Source organism: Lissotriton helveticus, chromosome 5_1 (genome assembly GCF_964261635.1).
Source record: "Lissotriton helveticus chromosome 5_1, aLisHel1.1, whole genome shotgun sequence".
Taxonomy (NCBI): domain Eukaryota; kingdom Metazoa; phylum Chordata; class Amphibia; order Caudata; family Salamandridae; genus Lissotriton; species Lissotriton helveticus.
The window spans coordinates 115,914,966-115,936,101 of NC_136065.1; the positions used below are offsets into that span (position 1 = coordinate 115,914,966).

Genomic DNA, 21,136 nt, shown 5'->3' on the forward strand with positions numbered 1-21,136 from the left:
ATGGTGAGGGATAGGGCGATGTTCTGAGTAGCAACAACAGAAACCCTTTGGGAATTCTGATTTAGGGACCACATTTTTTGGGGGGAGGTTGGAGGCTGAAGGAGAACTTTATGTGCTTTATACATTGTGCTTGAGGTTGCCCAAGTTCTCAGTCCAGTTTACTGGAAGGAGTGGAGGATCGACAGAGTGCAAGAAGATGATTTCTACTGTTTTGCCAGTTAGGCAAAGCCAATTCGTCTGCATCCAGCTGTGAACCCATGAAATGCAGTGACACCGTTTGTGAATCATGTCAAGATAATCCTCAGGCGTTAGATGGGGCACTAGGATGTTAGCATAGATGATCGCTCATCATTTCTAAGTTTACAATGTTACTAAGAGGGCCATGCCGACCCCGAATAGCCTCAGTAACAAGGAAGAACCTTGAGATACACCACGCCTGATGTTAAATACTCTAGAGGGATTCACACACTGCACATTATTTTGGTATGGTTCCAATAATGCCTTTTCAGATGTTCTTCCCATGATAGACACAGTCCCCTAGATGAAGCCTCTCCATCGGTTTGCACAATGGTAGCACAGCTACCTTTTCCCAAATGGCTATGCACAGCTACCTTTTCCCAAATGGCTATGCACAGCTACCTTTTTCCAAATGGATATGCATTTACACCCAAGGAGTGTTGAGGTTATTGCATAAATCCCCCGCTGTGTTTGGGCTACCCGCTTTCCAAGCATGCCCCTTAGTGGAGTATCCAGCCAAAATATAAGACATTGTAAGTGGCTCCTTCGGATCGAATAACATGCATTCAATTCCAACTGCGCTAAGGGGTATATTTTTGGTTCAACACATTTGTATTCAGCATTTTCAACAGCATCCCACATCCAAGATTGCTTTCTTGGGGAAGGGAACACAAGGCCCATGTTACTAAGAAGTTTTCCTGATTTATGCAAGTTTTATCATTGCTACTAGCCAGAGACTTGGCCATTGTTCACCAATGTGTTTCTATTGCTTATGAAGGTCTTAAGGTTGTTTTAATAGTTTATGACTCCACTAAATCATATAAAGTCCGCAAAATACATATTTTAAACTAGGCCAATTTGTCGTAGCATAAGTCTATCTTAATATTGTCAAAGGCTTGGAAATTGTTTAGTAAATCAAGCCCACAATGATTTGATTCTGTCCGAATCTAGACCATTAAAAGAAGAGGCACGTGGCCACAAATCAAGCCTTCAAACAATAGGCAACATATACCCGGTCGACTTCGGCTCCATCTCACCAAGTTACAGGCTTTCTTCATACACTCTCTTCATGAACTTACAGCCTTGTAGCCTACTCTCATTGCAAAAAGGACTTAACCCCTTGAGTGCTCAGAGCTCCGGCGCTCCGGTGTTCATGACGAGCTGAGCTCGTCATGACCTCGCCCGTTCCATGGAACGCTCGCACGCTGGGCTGATTCCCCTGCTGTGCTGACCGTTCCAATGGAACGGGTGTGACCATGACGAGCTCAGCTCGTCATGAGCACCGGAGCGCCGTAGCTCATGACGAGCTGACCTCGTCATGAGCATGGGGGCGCTGTACGCGACCCCCGCCCCCCAGTACAGCGGGGGAATGTGCCCCGCAGCCAAGGGGTTAAAAATAATTTCACCAACGTGTATTCTCTCCATACATGTTTTATAATAAAAGGTCTTTTGTGGTCTATTGATGACCATTCTCAACATTTTCTACTGTTGTCAACCATTGTCATATAACTTTTAATCTAAAAACACAGCGTTAAAGGTTCATTTTTTTAAAGGTGTTGTCACAACACATGCAACACACTGGAAAAATGAAATCTCGCCATCCCTGAAGCAAACGCTGAAAGGAAAGGCCGCTGAAAAATAACTTTGGAAACAAATGGTGCAATAATGATTTCCTTCAGATTGGAATATCATTAGTTGCAGCAGAGTTAACCCATCAAGAACTGAGAGTTGAACTTGAAAAGAATTGTTTTGATTTAGCTAAAGTTAAGAATACAACAACCCTTTGATTTCTGCAAGGGCCTGTTGCTGTGCTCAGTGCCATTTTGTCAATGTAGAGAGAAACAGGGTCCGCCATCTTTGACCATGACGTAACCTTCTTCATGACCCCACATTTGATCTTGTTATTCAAGGTGCAAGTCTGCTCGAGCTACTGTACTTTAGTCCCTGAATATTAATATTTCAGACTGAAGAAAGCCTTGGTCGTCGTCAACTGTACTGAACATAAAAAAAACCAAGGGGCTTATTTACAAGTCCTTTGCGCCGCTGGTGCGTTACTTTTAATAGGGGAAACAGTGACGTACCGACGGTGCAAGGAGCTTGTCAAAAAGACTCAAGATATTTAACTGAGCCCAACCATGAGATGGGCAATGCACTGCACGTGCAATAAACCATGGCAGCAAAAGAGTAACAATGAACTGGGCGCTAATAATACCTATTATGTAAGTTCCTATAGGTTACCACTGATTAAAATCCCAATTTGAAGCCATATACTATTCATTGTGTACCAAATTGGCCACTTTGCACCTACTATTCATTGTGTACCAACTTGGCCACTGTGCACCATACTCAGCTAAAAATTTCTTAGGAAGAACTGTGCCAGCGAAAGTGTACGTCAAGCCATCAAAAGATCCATTGCACAGGTAGTTCAATAAATGGCATTTAGAAAAGTGACAATTTTAAATAAATGTTAGGTTGAGGAAGAATTCTAAAATTTCAGAGTTTCTAAAGTTAATTTGTACAACAAATAATGAAGGTTCTCATCAATTTGCCACCTATGGTGTGAAAGTTAATTATATTTTTGCACATTATGGTGCTCAATGTTATAATTTTTTATTACGCACCATGTAGTGTATTAAACTACCTAAACATTATACAGTGCACATACCTGAGTACGAGTCACAGTACTATAACGTGGTTTCCCCAGGATCACACGTTTTGACCAAGTTGGGCAGTTGGAATCTGAACCCAGCTTTCCGTCATATAGGGCCAGATACATGACCCATTAGTGTTTGTAACTCGCAATTTGCGGTTTTTTTGCGAGTCGCACATTGCGAGTCACAAACACTGATGTACAACAGTTTTGGGACACTTGTTTGTGATTCCCAAATGGGTTACAAAGGATCTGCTTCATTAATATTCATGAGGCAGGTTTCATTTTGCGACCCATTGGGAACGGCTGGCACTCACAGGGATAGTGGCCTGTTGGGGTCAGCAGACCATCTTGTCTGTGACTGCTTTTACAATAAAGCAGTTTTTAAAAAAAAATGCAGCCCGTTTTCCTTAAGGGAAAACAGGATGCATTTAAAACAAGCCTTGGAATAGCCAATAGGTCTCGCCTTTGGGACCTTATAAGTGTTTAGTTATACAGCACAATATCCTAGGTGCAACAACATCAACTGTTGCATGGCTAAACACTTATAAGGTCTCAAAGGCGAGACCTATTGGATATGCCAATGCTTGTTTTTTAAATGTGATTCACTTGAATTTAGAAATATCTCTGTGTACCTGCTCTAACGTCAATGCTATTTATTAGTCAGTTCTCATAAATCAGAGAAGTTTCAGGACATAGGCAAAGTGGGCTCAGGTCTGACACCCCAGCCTTTCAGGGGGTCCCCTCATAGAGACAGCTCTGTTCTGCAGAGTCTTGCCCTGATGACCTCGACTACTTCTTTAACAGATTGTTTGAAATACTATTTTCCTTTTAACTTATGTTTAATGTGGGTGATGTGTGAGAGTTTATTGTAGACATTATGTAAAGAAAAGTTGTGTTTGTGTTTCATGCAACATACATTTAAAAAAAGTTTCTTTTAGATCCAAACAGGAATTCACATATGAGAAATGGGAGGGTGTCACAGAGATTATTTGCAGTAACATTAGTGAGCTGTTGCTGTTTACAATATTGAAATCACACATCATTATCTATGAATATTACACGTTATCACATTTAGAATTTGCACGAGTCCATCTGTGAAGTCAGTGACCTGGTCAAAGAGGTCATGAAAGACTTGAAATTGAATCATAAATTCAAAACTGTTCCGAGAAGGCCCCCCCAAAATATGTTTGGCCCAAAGACCTAAATGTCCTTAAGATGTCCCTGCCATATATGTGGCCTATTTCTTATGATACATGAAGCAACATTAACATGAATCAACGTTATTTTTGATTACATCAAAAATAACATCTTTTTACAGAGCATATTCTCTTGAACTTGTGTATTTTAAGGTGCACTCATATATAATAACGAAGAAAAGGGAGGCTTGGTGTAGTAAAATATTTGCCTAGGATCGCACAATTTGGTCAAGCGGGGAAGTTGTAATTGGTCCCAAGATTTCTGATTTTACATTGTGCAGTTCAGACATGAGGACCGTGTGGCTGCCTCGCTCATGCCATGAAAGTTGTAAAGAACTTTTACGTTACACCACTTCCAAAAATCACCAGCCGCTACTGAATATTACTTGCGTTTAGTCAGCCATTTTGTAAATGAAGCTCTGAATGAACAGTATTTTAATGCATTTGAATGTAACTGTTAAACCAAAATCTTCCTTTATAAAAGAAAAGTTAAAAATATTTCAGATTATTTGCATGTATTTAAAATCAATTCTTGTCGGCACAAAGCCTTAAGAGTGTCTTGCACGCCAGCGAATATCTGTGCACATCTATATATCCCAGCTGCTCAATGTAAGCTATAAGATGATACCTGCTTTTCCTACTTATACCACGCTTAGAAAAAGTCAGCAGAATACTGTTTTGATAGCTGAGGCAGAGCTAGCAAAGCCTGTGCTCGCACACAGCCCCCTCCTTCCAGCCAAGAGCTTTCAGGCGGCTCTTGAAGTTTCTCCTTGTCCCTCCACCCACCTCTCTGCAGGCAGAGGCAGACCACGTTCTCACTCGAGGGGCTCCCAGCAACATGCCCATCTGCCAACAAGAATCACAGCGAGGGCGCAGGCAGCCACACGACCCTCCCCACAACACATCCAGCCCGACTGAATACTTATAGCAGTGTTCGACAAAACTCGGCACTCAGAAGATTGGTAGGCGCATGCGGCTGATGGACTCTTAATCATTCTGCCTGGGACGACTCATGGTGGCCTTCAGCATTGGGCACAGCACCCATTCCGACAGATCACGCACGCAACCTGGGCTTCATCCTAGATTCCTCACTCTCGATGACCAAACAAGTCAACGCCGTCTCATCCTCCTGCTTCAACATACTTCGTATGCTCAAAAAAATCTTCCGTTGGATCCCCTCTGAGACAAGAAAGACTGTCACCCACGCACTAGTCACGAGTCGACTGGACTATGGAAACACCCTCTACGCCGGAATTACAGCCAAATTACAGAAAAAACTCCAACGCATCCAAAACGCATCAGCGAGACTCATCTTGGACATCCCTCGCCAAAATCACATTACCGGCCACCTGAAAGACCTCCACTGGCTCCCCGTCAACAAGAGAATAACATTCCATTTCCTCACCCACGCACACAAGGCCCTTTACAAACTAGGGCCCGAATGCCTCAACTCTCGACTATCGTTCTACACACCCACCCGCCAGCTAAGATCCTCCAACCAAGGCCTCGCCGCGGTTCCGCGTATCCAAAGATCCACCATGGGAGGTAGATCCTTCTCCTACTTGGCTGCCAAGACCTGGAACTCACTCCCCACCCACCTCCGCCTTACTCAGAACCACATCTCCTTCAGAAAAGAACTTAAAACCTGGCTATTCGATAAATAATGAACCCACCCCCAAGCGCCTTGAGACCCTCTGGGTGAGAAGCGCGCTACATAAATTCTTGAACTTGAACTTGAACTATCATTACAGCGCCATGAAGACTCTAGAGCCGAAATATGAGCTACAAACTCTGAGCTGAGGCTGAGTTTCAGCTGCAGAGTAAAAAGTCTGACTCTGATGGTTTACTGTGATGTTTCCTGTTGCAGCGAAATACCCCTCCAAATAAATTATATTTTTTAAATTATTGAAGTTGGACGCAATGACCAGGTGCTATGAAAGATGCCAAGGGGGATTATTTTAAAGGGAGCTCATAGAGAAGGCAACAACCCAATTGGGAACTGTTTGGAATGCGATCAACAAGTGGTCAGAACTGAGCCTTTTCTGACTCAAAGCCGTAAGATCTGCAATTGTAGCGCCGGTAGTGAAAAACAACCAATAGAAGGAAGAAAGAGCTTTCCATAAATGCACTCCAATTTCCACAACATAGGAATTGTGTGTGTGTGTGGTGGTGGTGGGGTGGGGGGTGCTAGGGACACAGTGAAACTTGCAGTTGCGATGCGATACACATGTCCACACACTACATTTTCACTGCAACCCCATCTAAAACATGCTTCTCCTCCAACGAGCAATCGTTAAAGAGCGCCCAGCCCGGAACCAACATCCCAGCTCCTAAAAGGTAAGGCATAGAAGATCTACACACCATTGCTCTTGACGATCATCTCTCTGTGCCTCTAAATTAAAAGAGCTTCAATTAAATTCTGGTGCGTGTGCAGCATCTAGGATGGGGTTGTTTTATTATTGTTTTGAAAAGTTAGGCGAAGAAGGGGAGAAGAAAGCACAAACAACGGACAGCAAGAGGCGGGGAAGAAATAACAGGCAACTCGTGGAGAGGATGTGGAGACCGTTTGGATGAATGAAGCAATGAAGAGGAGGCGCTTGGTTGCTTAAAAACATCGAGGGTGGGGTGAGTTAAAAACATCGGTGGAGAGTCAGTGAGAGGTGGGTTAATAACAGCCTGCTGAGAGTACAGGAACCCAGCAGCTGCGCCCTGACAGCATTTAAATACAGACCAGAAAGACTACAGGCAAATGCACTCTTTATGAGTGTAAGTCTCAAATTAAATGAGTGTCCAAGCTGGTAAGAATCTGTGGGCGGAGCTGCACAGGAGGTCAAGCTTCTGTCCTGGATTTGAGGTCCGGGGGAGGAGGGGACAGGCAGGAGTGCTGGTAGGCATGGGATCGGGTTAGCTAGACAAATAAAATGCAGTTGCCAAACACGCTTGAGAACAACAAGCAGCAAACAAAGACATGAAATGCTGAGGGCATGTGTGGCATTTACCTTGCGGGAGCGAGTGTGATAATTGCTAACAGATGTCGCAACTGCTCGCTCCAGCAAGGTAAATGCCACACATGCATGAGGGCTCATTGGGAACAGTGCAAAACATGCACGAGTTCCCAATAAAGCCCAGAGCGATTCCAAGAGGTCCCTCCTACCAGCGCTTGCACGCTGCGTAGGCCAGACCTAAAAATACAAATTTAAGATTTCATTTTCATTTTTTAAGAGTGGGCAGTAGTCCTTAGGACTACTGCCCACTCTTAAAAAACATTTTTGCTGCAAATCACAAAGGGGAAGGGGACATCTTCCTGTTTGTGACTGACTTACCAGCAATTTTAAATTGGTGGTAAATGCGATTATTTTGCGACCGCATTAGCAGTTGCAAAACAATCTTACATCCACCTGCAACTCACTATTAGGATGGGACGCCCTTCCAAACCGCAACTCGCAAAACCTATTATGCAAGTCAGTAACAGGTTACTGACAGCCGCAGCCCGTGGAGGGAGTTCGGTGGGGCAGGGAGGCGGTGAGGGGGAGGGGCAGGGTTGGCAGTGGTAAATAAAGGAATATGGATAATTGCAGGTAAGTAAACAATTTAATAAATAAAACGAATTTCGTAGCGCACCATGCATCGTGCTGCTTTGTGCAGATGTCTTTCCCTGTTCAATTATACAGCTGACAAACTGTACACATCACACAACAGGTCATTGTCACACTATATAAGAAAGAAAGTAGTTGAGCCAAGTGTAATTAAACCACAAAAGGGCCAGGAACACAAAAAAGAATCATTTTTTGTGAAATTAGTATAACACAATTTGTACCAACTCGAAGAAATACACTAGGTTGTTCTCCTTGGTGCAAAGTGAAATCTAGGACAGCAAAGGTTTGAATTTATATGTAAATGCCAGCGGACTCCATTGGCCTTTTAAAAAATATATTTCAGAAAAAACAACACAAAAAATGAACAAGAAAACCGGGGTCGGGTATGGTAAGTCTCAGGTCACATTTTCAAAATTTTAAAAAGCTGTGAAGGTCACTGATGTTTGATTCTATTTATGCTCAGCGCCTAGATACCCTCACGGGTACAAGGAGCGCTCTACAAATATACTGATTGATAATTGAGACTCTGTTAAAGCAGTTCGTCTTCCTTGATTGGGAGAGAGGTTGGTCGTTATCCCTTTTTTATGAAACTTGTGAGACTTGAGCCAAGACGACTTTTTTGTCATGCTTGACTGATGCCTTGGATAGATGGCACACCAATATTTCAATAGCTTTATGCTTCCAATAACTACTATCATAAAGATAAACCAATCGAACATTGGTGAATGAGTTCAGTAGAGCTCGATTCACACAAAGAACTCAAAAGTTTCTCCTGTAGGTCACCTACGTTTGAATTAGATTTCTGATTACTGGGGAATTCAAAAAGGATTTCATAATTCCTAGGAATCCATAGATTCCAAAGAATCATAGTTTTTTTTTATTTCATGGTTCTCAAATACAGTACTATTTAAATGTGTGAATGTACATTGTGTAAATGTACACATGCACAAATGTATTTGAAAAGTGACTGCATTTTGGAACATTTCAGTATTTTTCCATTGCAAAAATACTTCTTCACACTTCTGCAACAGCACAGCCAGTTTGGGAGGTTTTTCCACTTTCACACCCAGAGTACACATTTACTCCAGGAGTAAATTTAAGATCATCAGATCTTGAATGTCAATGTTTGTGGAAAGGTTCTTGAATACTCAGTGGCTTATTTATGAGCTCCTTGCAACACTTTTGCGACGCCATTGCGTCACTTTACGTGACGCAGCAGTGGCGTAAACAATGCTCCATGTTTCGCCATATTTACAAAGTGACGCCTCTAGGCATTTGCTTCACCTTGTAAACCCCTGTGCCACATTATACCTGCGTCAGGTATAATGTATGCAGGGTGGGCCTCGTAGAAGTGGCGCGGTGAAATCTATCAGATTTCACTACGTCACTTCTAGGACGCCACTGCGTCAAAACCTCATGCCTGACTCATAGCATGTGTAAGGGTGACACAGGCCAATGTGTATAGGCCTACCCCATGCATTGCTGGAGTTGTGTCATACTTACGACACAACTACAGCAATGCGTGCGTTTTGGGCCAACAATTACGTCAGATTTCTTGACGCATCTGTCACTCATTGCGACATGGAACACTGTACAGTAAATACAGCGCATCCATAGTGTTGCAAGGAGTGCACAGTGAAAAGTGTTGCATCGTTGTTTTATTGCAGCGATGCAACACTTTTCATAAATGAGGCCCACAATCTCTTGCCTGCTAATGGGTCTACACCTGAGTATGTATCATATAGAAACATCCAAAGCAAGCCTCTATGAGAACATTGCTAACCCATAATACTACAATACACAGGTGGAATTGTGTGAATGAGTAAATCCATGTATGGGTGTAAATTCATGTTATGTGAATATCACAAATATTTTGCTATCACCCTTGCTCACGAGCGTGGCACTTATATGTGCATTTGGCTTTATTTATTCTGGTTGACATTGGTCTGTTGTTCAGAGATACAGTGGTTTTACAGAGTGCCTTTGGGAGTAGGCAATAATACAACTCTCTTTAGTGCTGTGATAGATGTTTCTTTTACTTGTGTCAAGCTGTTTTGGTTTCTTTAGTCAGACTGCTGCAGCAAAGGTTCTTTGTTTCGCATTCCACAGCCTGTGTTAAAACACATTTCAACATATTGGGTAGGTCTGAGCATTTTCTAATCCGTACATGCTGCCTGAATTCACATGTGGGCCAGTGACTACATTTTCAGCTATTCTGTTTACTACATGTTACAAACAGCTATCGTACTGCCAAGTTTAAAGCGTTATCTTGATCAACATGTCCTGGTTGAAAAAAAGCATGTGCATCATGATAAATGAAAAATTAAATATATGAATCTTTGTAGCTGGTAATGTGTGTTATGCTCCCACAATGTAACGCGAGGTTCTTGCGATATTTACAAAGGAGGCTGTTAACCTCACCCAGCCTATCAAGAGCGTTTTTAGACAATAGTATTCAGTTGCACATCATGTACCCTTTATGTGAATAAAATATCAATTTTACAAACAAACATCCATATGTTTGGATCAATATTGAACTCCTGATATTTCCGCAACACTGCAAATTTTTCATGTGTAAAATTTTAAGGAAAAATATAGGTGATGCTAAACTAGAAAGGAATTAATATTTCAGGTACTTACTTTGCACGTGTCATCTGAAACACAGCTTTCAGTTACATGGCTTACTTTCCCAACATAACGTTGACCGCTTATGGTGTAGTTTTCCATCTGGAGAGGAAAAAATTCCATTCGATGGTTGTTGAGCCTCAGGTCTTGTAGACAACCCTTGAAGTATCCTCCCCACAGCTCAAGGCGCTCTTCATCTGGAAGTCCGCCAACATACACGTGGTATCCCGCCGCCAGGGCCACCGAGTCCAGGGCCACCGAGTCCAGCTGCCCCAGGTCCTGCTGCCTCCCTTGGTTGCTCACAGCCACCATCCCTCCTCTGAAGTGGATGCCCAGCAGATGTCTCCTGCCATCGGCCACAATTTCTGGAAAGGTGACATTATTTCCAGCTGAAGTGAATATGCAAATCCTGCCATTTTCAAGGTAGACACTGAGGACAGATGTTGAGTCATTGCCAACTTGTAACAAAAGGCCACTGGGTTTGAGGGTCCTCAGGAAAACAGAAAAACTGAAATTGGTGCCAAAGTTCTCCCCAATTGAGAAAGTAACATGACTGGGCCGTCCGTCCAAGTTAAAGGTCCCTGGTATATATTCTGCAGACAGAAACAAAAGACATGCTTTTAACGACCAAAAGAGGAAGAAAGCTACCACATGCTATCGGTACTAGAGCCAACTCGTGAAGAGCATATTTAATGTTCATTATGCAATAATGAAGCAAGCTTATGGACTTTAACCACCTGTAACAATTTGCAAATTTTCTAGGTAAATTTTATCTGCATCCTGTTGTATAGCACTGACCACACACTACACTCGTGATTTGTTATGTTATGTTAAGATAGCTTGTAAAGCGCACAGCTGCCCCAGCAACGGGGCGTCCCGGCGCTAAGCAACAATAGCACCTACACAGCGAGTATTCCACATGAGGAAAGACAGGGGGCCCAGGGAAGACAGGAGGGTAAAAGAGGGGGAATTACTGCGAAATTTTACTGGTGATTTCATAAATGAAGTCAATTGGCGATTTCATAGTTGTACAGTACGTCTTGAAATATTACGCTTTCATAACTGAGTAGATAGAGTGTGCACCAGAAACATTTTTGTCATTTATTTACTTTTTATCTTTTGCATTTGTGAGTGCGGGAGACAGACACCTTTAAGTTTCTCAACAACATTTTATATGGTTGGCTGTGCACTCTTTCTATCCGCCTCTCCCCCATTGTGTCCATCTCTTACTTTCTTTTTCTCCTTTGTCTTGTCTCTGTCTCACCTATATTTCTCTCTTGCTCTATCCCTCACTCCCTCTTTATCTCTTTTCTCTCTTTCTCTTGCTTGCTTTCTCTTTTTACCACTCCATCTTCTCTTTTCCTCCATTTTCATTTTAAGGTCAAAACCTACCAGACAGCGCAGCTGTCAGGTTTGCTAAATATATCTTGGGGACATTCATAGCGCTTCCCTGGGAATTAATTCTGCCCATTGCATACCATTGGCTTTGTGGTTTGTAACTCCCATTTATTTTCTGGCTATCTTTTTGCTGGCTTTATCTGTTGTAGGCTGTCACTGTGAGTTTGCCCCTCACAAGGAGCAAAGACTTTTAACACTACCTCTTTCTAAATTCTTCCATGCGTGCTCCTTTCTTTAAACAGGCCTTTAAAGCTTGATGTTATCTTGTCACATGTGCTGTGCATTCAAAGACAGATGTCAACTCTCCAGTGAGGGAGCTTGCTGTTTACTTTTCTTTTCTCTGACTTCAAAGTGAGAGGATTTACATGACAATTTCGCTGGATATTGGGGGCAGGAAATGTTTTTTTCTAGCACACAACAACATTTAAATGAACTGTGCAAGTATTTCAGAATATATCAGAATTAGGAAAGCACAAATGACCATGTTTTGTTAATTCTGAAGTGTTTTTGAAACAAAAACTTTAATATGATCAAAACAATTCAATACACTTGGTGATGCCATTTCCGCACATTATTGTTTGTGTGCTGTATAATTTTAGTAGTACAACTGTATGGCTGTGCAAATGTAATGGTTATTTCAATTGAAAATGTGCTGCCTGTACTGTCAGCTTACTACCACACCAGGCATACTCCACTCTACCCCACTCCACTCTACTTTGCATGATTCCACTTACACCACTCCACAGAACTGCATTCTGCACCACTGCACTCTATTCCATTTTGCACCACTCCTCTCTATGCCACTGCATTCTGCAGCACTGCATTCTGATCCTCTGTACTCTTCTCTGCACCACTCTACTCTATGCCAATGCACTCTAAGCCTCTATAATCTACACCCCTACACTCTTCGCCACTCCATCCACTCCAGTCTAGGCCACTCCACTCTGCACAGCTCCACTCTACACCACTCCAATCTATGCCACTCTACAACACTGCACTCTAAGTCACTGCACTCTATGCAAATCCGCAACATACTCTTTACCACTCAACTCTATGCCCCTGCACTTTATACTACTCCACTTTACACCTCTCTAACTTAACTGAACCACTGCGCTCTTATGCTACTACACTCTACACTACTTTACTAAATGCCATTGTTCTCTTTACCACTCTACTCTACGCAACTGCACTCTACCCTGCACCACCCTACTGCACTTCACTCTACTCTGAAACAATAGACTCTATGCCACTGCACTCTACACCACTGCACTCTATGCCACTCTACTCCACTTTGCTCCACTCCACTCTACGCCACTCTACTCTAAACATCTGCGCTCTATCCAACTGCACTCTACGCTGCACCACTCTACTCTATGCCACTGTACGCTACACAACTGCACTCTACACCAACGCACTCTACACAATGGCACTCTACGCCACTCTATTCTGCTACACTGCACTCTCCACCACTGAACTCTATGCCACTCTACTCTGCAATACAGCACTCTATGCCAATGCACTCTAAGCCACTCTACTCTACACCGCTGCACTCTTCGCCACTCCACTCCAGTTTAGGCCACTCCACTCTGCACAGCTCCACTCTACACCACTCCAATCTATGCCACTCTACAACACTGCACTCTAAGTCACTGCACTCTAAGCAAACCCGCAACATACTCTTTACCACTCAACTCTATGCCCCTGCACTCTATACTACTCCACTTTCCACCTCTCTAACTTAACTGAACCACTGCGCTCTTATGCTACTACACTCTACACTACTTTACTAAATGCCATTGTACTCTATACCACTCTACTCTACGCAACTGCACTCTACCCTGCACCACTCTACTGCACTTCACTCTACTCTGAAGCAATCTACTCTATGCCACTGCACTCTACACCACTGCACTCTATGCCACTCTACTCCACTTTGCTCCACTCCACTCTACGCCACTCTACTCTAAACATCTGCGCTCTATCCAACTGCACTCTACGCTGCACCACTCTACTCTATGCCACTCTACGCTACACAACTCCACTCTACACCAATGCACTCTACACCATGACACTCTACGCCACTCTATTCTGCTACACTGCACTCTCCACCACTGAAGTCTATGCCATTCTACTCTGCAATACAGCACTCTATTCCACTCTACTCTGCATCACTGCACTCTACGCCACTTCACACTGCGTCACTCCACTCTATGCCACTACACGCCACTTCCCTCCATGCCACTCTACACCGCACCACTGCACTTTACGCTACTGTACACTATACCATTGCACTCTATGCCGCTCTCCTGTGCACCACTCCACCCTGTGCCACTGCACTGTACTATGTACCACTCTAATCTACACCACTGCATTCTATGATGTTGCATTGTATACCACTGAATTCTATGCAGCAACACTCTACGTCACTTTACTCTATAGCACTCTACGCAATACATTGTACACCACTTCACTCTAATGTACTCTACACCCTTCCACCCACTGTCTGCCACTGCACTCTACTCTATGCCACTACACTCTATGCCATTCCACTTTATGTCACTGCATTCTTCTCTGCACCACTCTACTCAATGCCACTGCACTCTACTCAACTGAACTCTACACCACTCTTTTCTACAGTACTGTATTCTATGCCAATGCACTCTATGCCACTCTACTTAGCATCACTCCACTGTATGCCAATGCACTCTGTAGCACTCCACTCTACGCTGGTGCGCTCTATAGCACTTTACTATACTCTGCACCACTCTATGCCACTCTACTCTACTCTGTTCCACTCTATGCCACTGTACTCTCTGCTGCTGCCTTCTGGACCAATGCACTCTATGCCACTGTACTGTACGCTACTCCATTCTGCACCACTGTACTCTACTATGCAACACTCTAATCTACACCACTGCATTCTATGACACTGGATTGTACGCCACTTAATTCTATGCCAATGCCCTCTATGCCAGTATACTCTGCAACACTCTACAGCAGTTCACTCTACTCGACTGTCCGCCACTCTACGTGACTCCAGTCTATGCCACTCCACTAAACGACACTCTATGCCACTCCATTCTACGACACTCTACTCCACTCTTCGCCATTCCAATCTACCACACTCCACAACACTCTCCTCTATACCACTAACTTTTAGACATGTTGAACAGCAGCCACGCTGGTGTACAATGTTGCTAAAACACACTGGCAAACCAATAGCTCTTGCATAGACACGACCTATTGGCTTTGCTAATGCCAGGAAACTTCCGGTGTCAGTGCGCTTTATAAATGCAGCCTAACATTAACATTAACATTAATGCATGCTTCTTCTATCGCTCCCTATCCTTTCTAACAATGACACTCTTTCCTTTAGCTCTCCTTGTCTCTGTTTTTTACATGCATTTTGGAATACAGTGATAGCCTGGAAGTAAGACACCTACCTTGCAAACATGTTGCTCCTTCATAAGGCCGCATGCATTCACACCTGAAGCTTGTCCAGAGATCGATGCAGCTCCCCCCATTAAAGCACGGGTTGGGCCGGCACCACTCCGTCCTGTTGCATCCGAGGCTCAACTGATATGACGTATCACCCGTAAGGTTATGTGGCAGCAATGTCCTCGAGTTAATGCGCAAATCCTCCATGCAGCCAGTGAAATTCTGCTGGCTCATTGTGTTGTTCAAAAAGGACCCTTCATAGAGACCACCAATGTACATTCTGTTAAAAGAGTCTGGGATGGACCTGTTACTGCTGACTGACTGGTCCTTCATGCATGTGCCATTACTACAGCCTTCATGGCTTATTGTGAGCCTCATAACTTCCTTCAAAGTAACCTCTGCTTGGTGCCATTGGCCATCATCTACTCTTAGTTCATTCATTTTCAAATATGTTTCGGCACCATTACACATGATCATGGCCTGCAGCAGGCCTTTGTGGATTTCAAGGAACAGGAATTCCACCTCGTCTCCCTGGTAAAACAGCAGGAGATTGGGTAAGGTTGTTCTGAAACGCAGAGAAATGCTGAGACCCTCACTCACAACCTCCCTTTTTGTTCTGTTTTTTGACGGCAGTTCATAAATAACATAACCAAAAGAGGAGAAGGAGAACGTGGTGGAAGTTGAGCACACATCATCGTAGAAGCCAACATTGCACTGGCATAGGTAGCCATGGTTTCCTTCCTCGTAGGTTGGAAGACAAGTGGCTTCGTTTTGGCATAAGTGCTGTTGGCACCCGGTTAGTCTGACAGAGCAGTTTTTTCCTCCCCATAAGACACCTTCGTCATCAGCAGATGGACAGAGGCAAGTGTAGTCAGCAATGCCATCTTCACACAATGCTCCATTTTCACAGGGATCACTTTCACAGTCGTCTATGTTGGTGGCACACTCCACACCTACAATAGAGCACAAACATAGATATGTTAAATAAGGCGTACAATCATAGAAGTACTACACAGCCATGACTTTCTTTTAAATCATAGTCTGGTGATTTCACATCTGTCACATTCCTCCCCTTCTAATGGCAAGTAATGAAAGAGATTTTAGTTTATAATGGGGAAAAAGTTTTCTCCAAGTCAGCCAACACTTTTTTGTACATCAGATTAGTCATGTTACTATGAATCGGACATATCTGATTAAATTAAAATGTATTAAGTTGAAGGGTTTCTTTTAAGAAAAATGACCTTTATTGTAACAGGTGCATTGACTTTAAGAGTGCTGCGTACTTTACTATTATGCAACAAACTTTGTAGGGTCTGTCTGGAAAAAAAGTGTTAACTCCTTGAACTGGGAAATACAGTTCTTACAAAAAGAAAACATGTAACTTATTTTATACATGTAACTTCTTTAATGGTTCATGCTCTTTCCATCTGCCTCACTGTTAAACAGGGCTTTAAGTGGGATGAAAAAACTGGGAGGGGTTCTCTCAAAGGGGCGTGGCAATATAATTGAGGGCGTGGCTTAAACACATGTAAGCTAAAAATCTGTGCTTAGCATAGTGTGCCACCCGACTTGTATTTTGCTGTTTCTGTCATTGCATCCAGATATATGATACAACAAGTAAGACAATAAATGCGAATCAGAGGAGCGCCAAACAATTTAAAAAAGATTTTCAACTGTCCAAAATTTTTGGGAGTCTTCCAATAATAAGTCCTTAGGCAGTATGTTGAATTCAAGAAGAATTTTTTTTTTTTTTTTTTTCAATGATCACAGTTCAAAATCCATATAACAAAAGCAGTCACAATCTTCTTCTCTATTATTATAATTCGTATTCCAAGCAAATTCCAAACAATACATCAGCCGATGCGTTTCGTCCTAAAAGGACATCATCAGGGCTTGAATATTGAACTGCTGTTTATGTATCTGCCTTCAAAGGAGCTTATAGAAATTTGACTGGATTCTGGCGCATAGCTCACCAGATTTCCTTGGTATAGTATATGCTGCGTGATCTAGTTAGCCTGATTCAATTTCAGATATATTTCAAACGTCCTTGCCTTTCAAATCACTGGCTCTACAATCTTGTTCTTTGAATTCACAATCTTTTAGCGAAGATTGTGACTGCTTTTGTTATATGTATTTTGAACTGTGATCATTGAAAAAAATTAAAAAAGAAAAAAGAAAGAATCTTCTTGAATTCAACATACTGCCTAAGGACTTATTATTGGAAGACTCCCAAAAATTTTAGACAGTTGAAAATCTTTTTGAAATTGTTTGGCGCTCCTCTGATTCGCATTTATTGTCTTAGTTATTTGTGGTACTGAAGCGGTGGACCACACAGAGTGAGCTCCAGTGTTCATTATAATAATATTTCCACACATCAGTATAATCAACTAGTGCGCCCAAGGTGCTTTACCCTAACCGCTTAAATGTCTTAAAGATACAACAAGTAACATCATACCTACAAGTCAGGACTATTGGCTTTGTCAATGGTTGTTAGTTGCATAAGATAAATAAGCAGCAACCAAGGCTTGTATATAATATTGAAAAAGCTTGCACTTAAAGCCCTGGTGAACCCACGACAATGTTGCTGCTCCTGAGTCTCAAAAAGAGAAGGGAAATCCAGAGAGAAATGACTCTCTTTAAAAGATTTCCCTTCCCCTGCAACGCTCACCTGGCATGACGTCATGCCGTCACTTCTCCACTAGTGAGAAGTGAGCAGTGTGAGCATGCGCATATCGATGTGCCTGCTGTCTCTGCAGTCCGGAAAGAAACGGATCACCTCTGCCAGGGCACAAAATAGACGTCCGATAAAGACCCATTTCGAGGCCCCCTTTAAAAAACTGCCGGTGCTCAGCATCGGTGTGACCCGGCCCACTTAAAGCCCTGCTTTTAAAGATTCTGCAAGCAGGTTTGTTTCTCAGGCTGTCCTCCATTTTGAAAACAGCTTTCAGCCCCCGAACGGGGAAGTGACACCAGAGAAGAATATAACAGTCACTTTGATGGTTTGTGAGAGCAACAGAGGTGCAAAATACAGGTTTACATTTTCTCATCAGTGAGTGTAATGAAAAAAACTAATATTTGCTTCATTGATACAGATGACCAATGCATTCTTTCTCCTCCTGTAATATCATTTTCAGTTTCGAATGTTAATGGCAGTTTTCAGAATAGCGAAAGAAAGAAAAAACGCTTGCAAAAGCTACCAATAAGATGAATGAAAAAGGTTTTGAATTGTAAAGCAAGCTAAAATCCAACATTAGTAGTAAAGATCAACATTATGGCTTTATTTGTGGCAATTGTCCTCTTTGAGGGTCTGGAGGGCATTTAAAACAAATGGGGTTATATAATGCGTATCACAGCACATTTACACATAACATTGCTAAAAAGCAATAGGCTCTAAAAGGGTAATCATGAATTGTTCTAGTACTTTCAGGATGGGATAACTAAGCCTGACCCTCCCCATGGTGTTTCAGACTCACCCACCCAAGTATAATTTTGTGAAAATGATGACTAAATGATTACTTTTATCCTAACAGTTGCTCTTATTAAATGTCTAAAATCCCATCTTCTAAATACCAAAAACCTAGTTCCTCATGTGTGATGTAAAAAGAGGAAGTGGGCGGAATGGACAATATTTTCCTTAGGGAACGGTTTTCCTCTATCTGTGAGTTACCATAGTTGGTGAACCCCCATTCCCTGACACCATAAGCCGCGAATGAAGCACATTGGCTTCTATAGATCTCTAAGTAAGGGATAAAACCCTGTGCCCAGGAGGGCATGGTATGCTTAATAGTGAGACTAAAGATCCTGAGAACTTAAGCCGAGTGTTAGATGTATGTGGAGAAGCGTGGCTCAGTGGTTAGAGGTGGCAGACCCGGAAGCTGAGATCGACCGTGGACCAGGGTTCGATTCCCCGCCTCGGCGGGTCTCGGGCTCAAAAATTCCACGGACTCGACAATTCTCGCTCCGGTGCCTACTCGACTCACGGGGTCACACTCTGTGACTCTGGGCAATAGCTTGCTTAATCTCCACTACGGCCCCTCGCGGCGGGATGCCTGGCTTTCACCTTGTGGACACCCTGCCGGGGTTTCTCACAGGGGAATACCAGGACGGATTCCCTAAGCAAGCGCTTAGATACCGTGTCGGTGATTTGCGCTATATAAATACATGTACATATAGGAGGACCATCACCCAGAGGAGTCAAAGCAAATGCATAAATAGGAAAATTGTTTGATCCGTGCATAATAGCGGGAATTCTCTGACGTTTGAAGCCACACAAAATGATGTGGGATTTGTTAAAATTAGTCATGAGATCTAAATTGGACGTGAATTCCGCAAAAGCATTCACTAGCAAGCGCATTAGGTGTACGCGCGATTAGCAAAGCATCGTTTATGTACAACAATGCCGTATTGATCATAGGGACGTCCCACCAAGCTCTAACCAAAAGACGGAATGTGATGCGCCAGTCATCCTGCGCCGCTGCTCCGCCACCCATGGTGCGCCGCATTTACAATGCGGCGTACCATGGGGCAAAAACGGCACAGATGCGCGACGCATCTGTGCCGTAAATGTGGCGCATTGCTGGAGGACGCAGCTCCAGCAAGGCTCGGGGGTGCCCCATCTCCACAATGCTGCGTCAAGACCTACGCCTGCTTCATGCAGGCGCAGGGTTTTGACGCAGCATTGTCCTGAAAGTGACTGAGTGAAATCTTATAGATTTCACTCAGCCACTTTTAGGAAGCGTTCCTGCGCAGGAACGCCCCCCTGCGCAGGAACGCCTCCTTATGGCGCAGGGCTTTACAACATGACGCATCTCCTAGATGCGTCATGTTGTAAATAGGGTGCATTGTTTGCGCCACCGTTGCGTCAAATAAAGTGACGGACCGGCGGCGCAAGGCCTTCATAAATCTGCCCCTTATTATATAAGATAAACAGTAGTGGGGCCAACAAACAGCCCTGCCGTACACGTTTGGCCAGAGAAAAGGCCTCTGTAAGCTCCTCTAAATCCCTGAATCTTACTCTTGTAATCAAAAAAGCACGAAGCGCATGCAAAATTTGCATTAGGTGCGATACAAACCCAGTTCTAAGAAGATACTCCACAGCATGGTACGATTAACCAAGACAAAATCTATTGGTAGGTCCATAAATGCTGGGTACAGAGAGTAGCGTTTAGTGATGGCAATCTTGCCCATGATTAGGTGTAAGTTCAGACACTGCTCCGCTGTACCCAGTCATTCTGAAGCCATATTGGGTAGGTTGTAGTATAATATTACGAAGGGCCGAAATACACATCCTGGTAAGTATTACTCTCCCAAATATTTTAACCATGTGTCAATGACCATTAGCTGGACACGGGCTGTATGAAATTAGATAGAGAGGTAATATGGTAGTTACCCGCTAGTATGTAAACTATAAAGCAAGCTAACACATTCTTTGGAAGGTGTCATCAGTGATGTCATAAACAATGTCATTTGAGATGTCATAAGTGATGTCATAAATGATATCATAGAACATGTCATGAGTGATGTAATATGTGAGATCATAAGTAGTGCATGGAGGGGCCCAAGTTATAGTTACCTGTGCTAACTATAACTGGTGAATATCTGTGTTTTGTTTTAGTTTAAAATGGTAATGCTGGCGCTGACATATTCATTGCACTATAGCGTCACCTTAACTGCAGGTTTTTTCAGTGAATGTCTAAGGTTTTAAAAAAAATGTAAAGTAAAATATTATTACAATTCCTAACTATAACATCACATTAATCTTTGTTTTTTCAGTGATTTTCTAAGGTTTTAAGAAAATTTAAAGTAAAATATAACAATTCCTATAATGTCACCTTTGAGATTATCTTGGCCCCAAAAAACTCGACCAATGCCGCTAATGGGGTCATATTGAACATAGTAGGGCTAAGGGCCGAGCGCTGGGGCACTTCTACCGAGACACCGCTTTTACAGGACGAGAAGGGTGGTATCCAAACCTCTTGGCATATCACTTGAAG

At 43.0% G+C, this 21,136-nt stretch overlaps 1 protein-coding gene across 2 annotated transcripts in view; it reads right to left on the bottom strand.

The window, feature by feature from the left end:
- Positions 1–21,136, bottom strand: part of CRB2 (crumbs cell polarity complex component 2) — a 324,449-nt gene that overhangs the window by 28,287 nt on the left and 275,026 nt on the right. For both annotated transcript variants that reach the window (XM_078641841.1, XM_078641840.1), the window contains exons 7-8: positions 15,149–16,096; positions 10,323–10,900 (exon numbers count right to left, since the gene is read on the bottom strand). In XM_078641841.1, the coding sequence (XP_078497967.1) occupies positions 10,323–10,900; positions 15,149–16,096 (1,526 nt within the window). The remainder of the gene's footprint in view (positions 1–10,322; positions 10,901–15,148; positions 16,097–21,136) is intronic.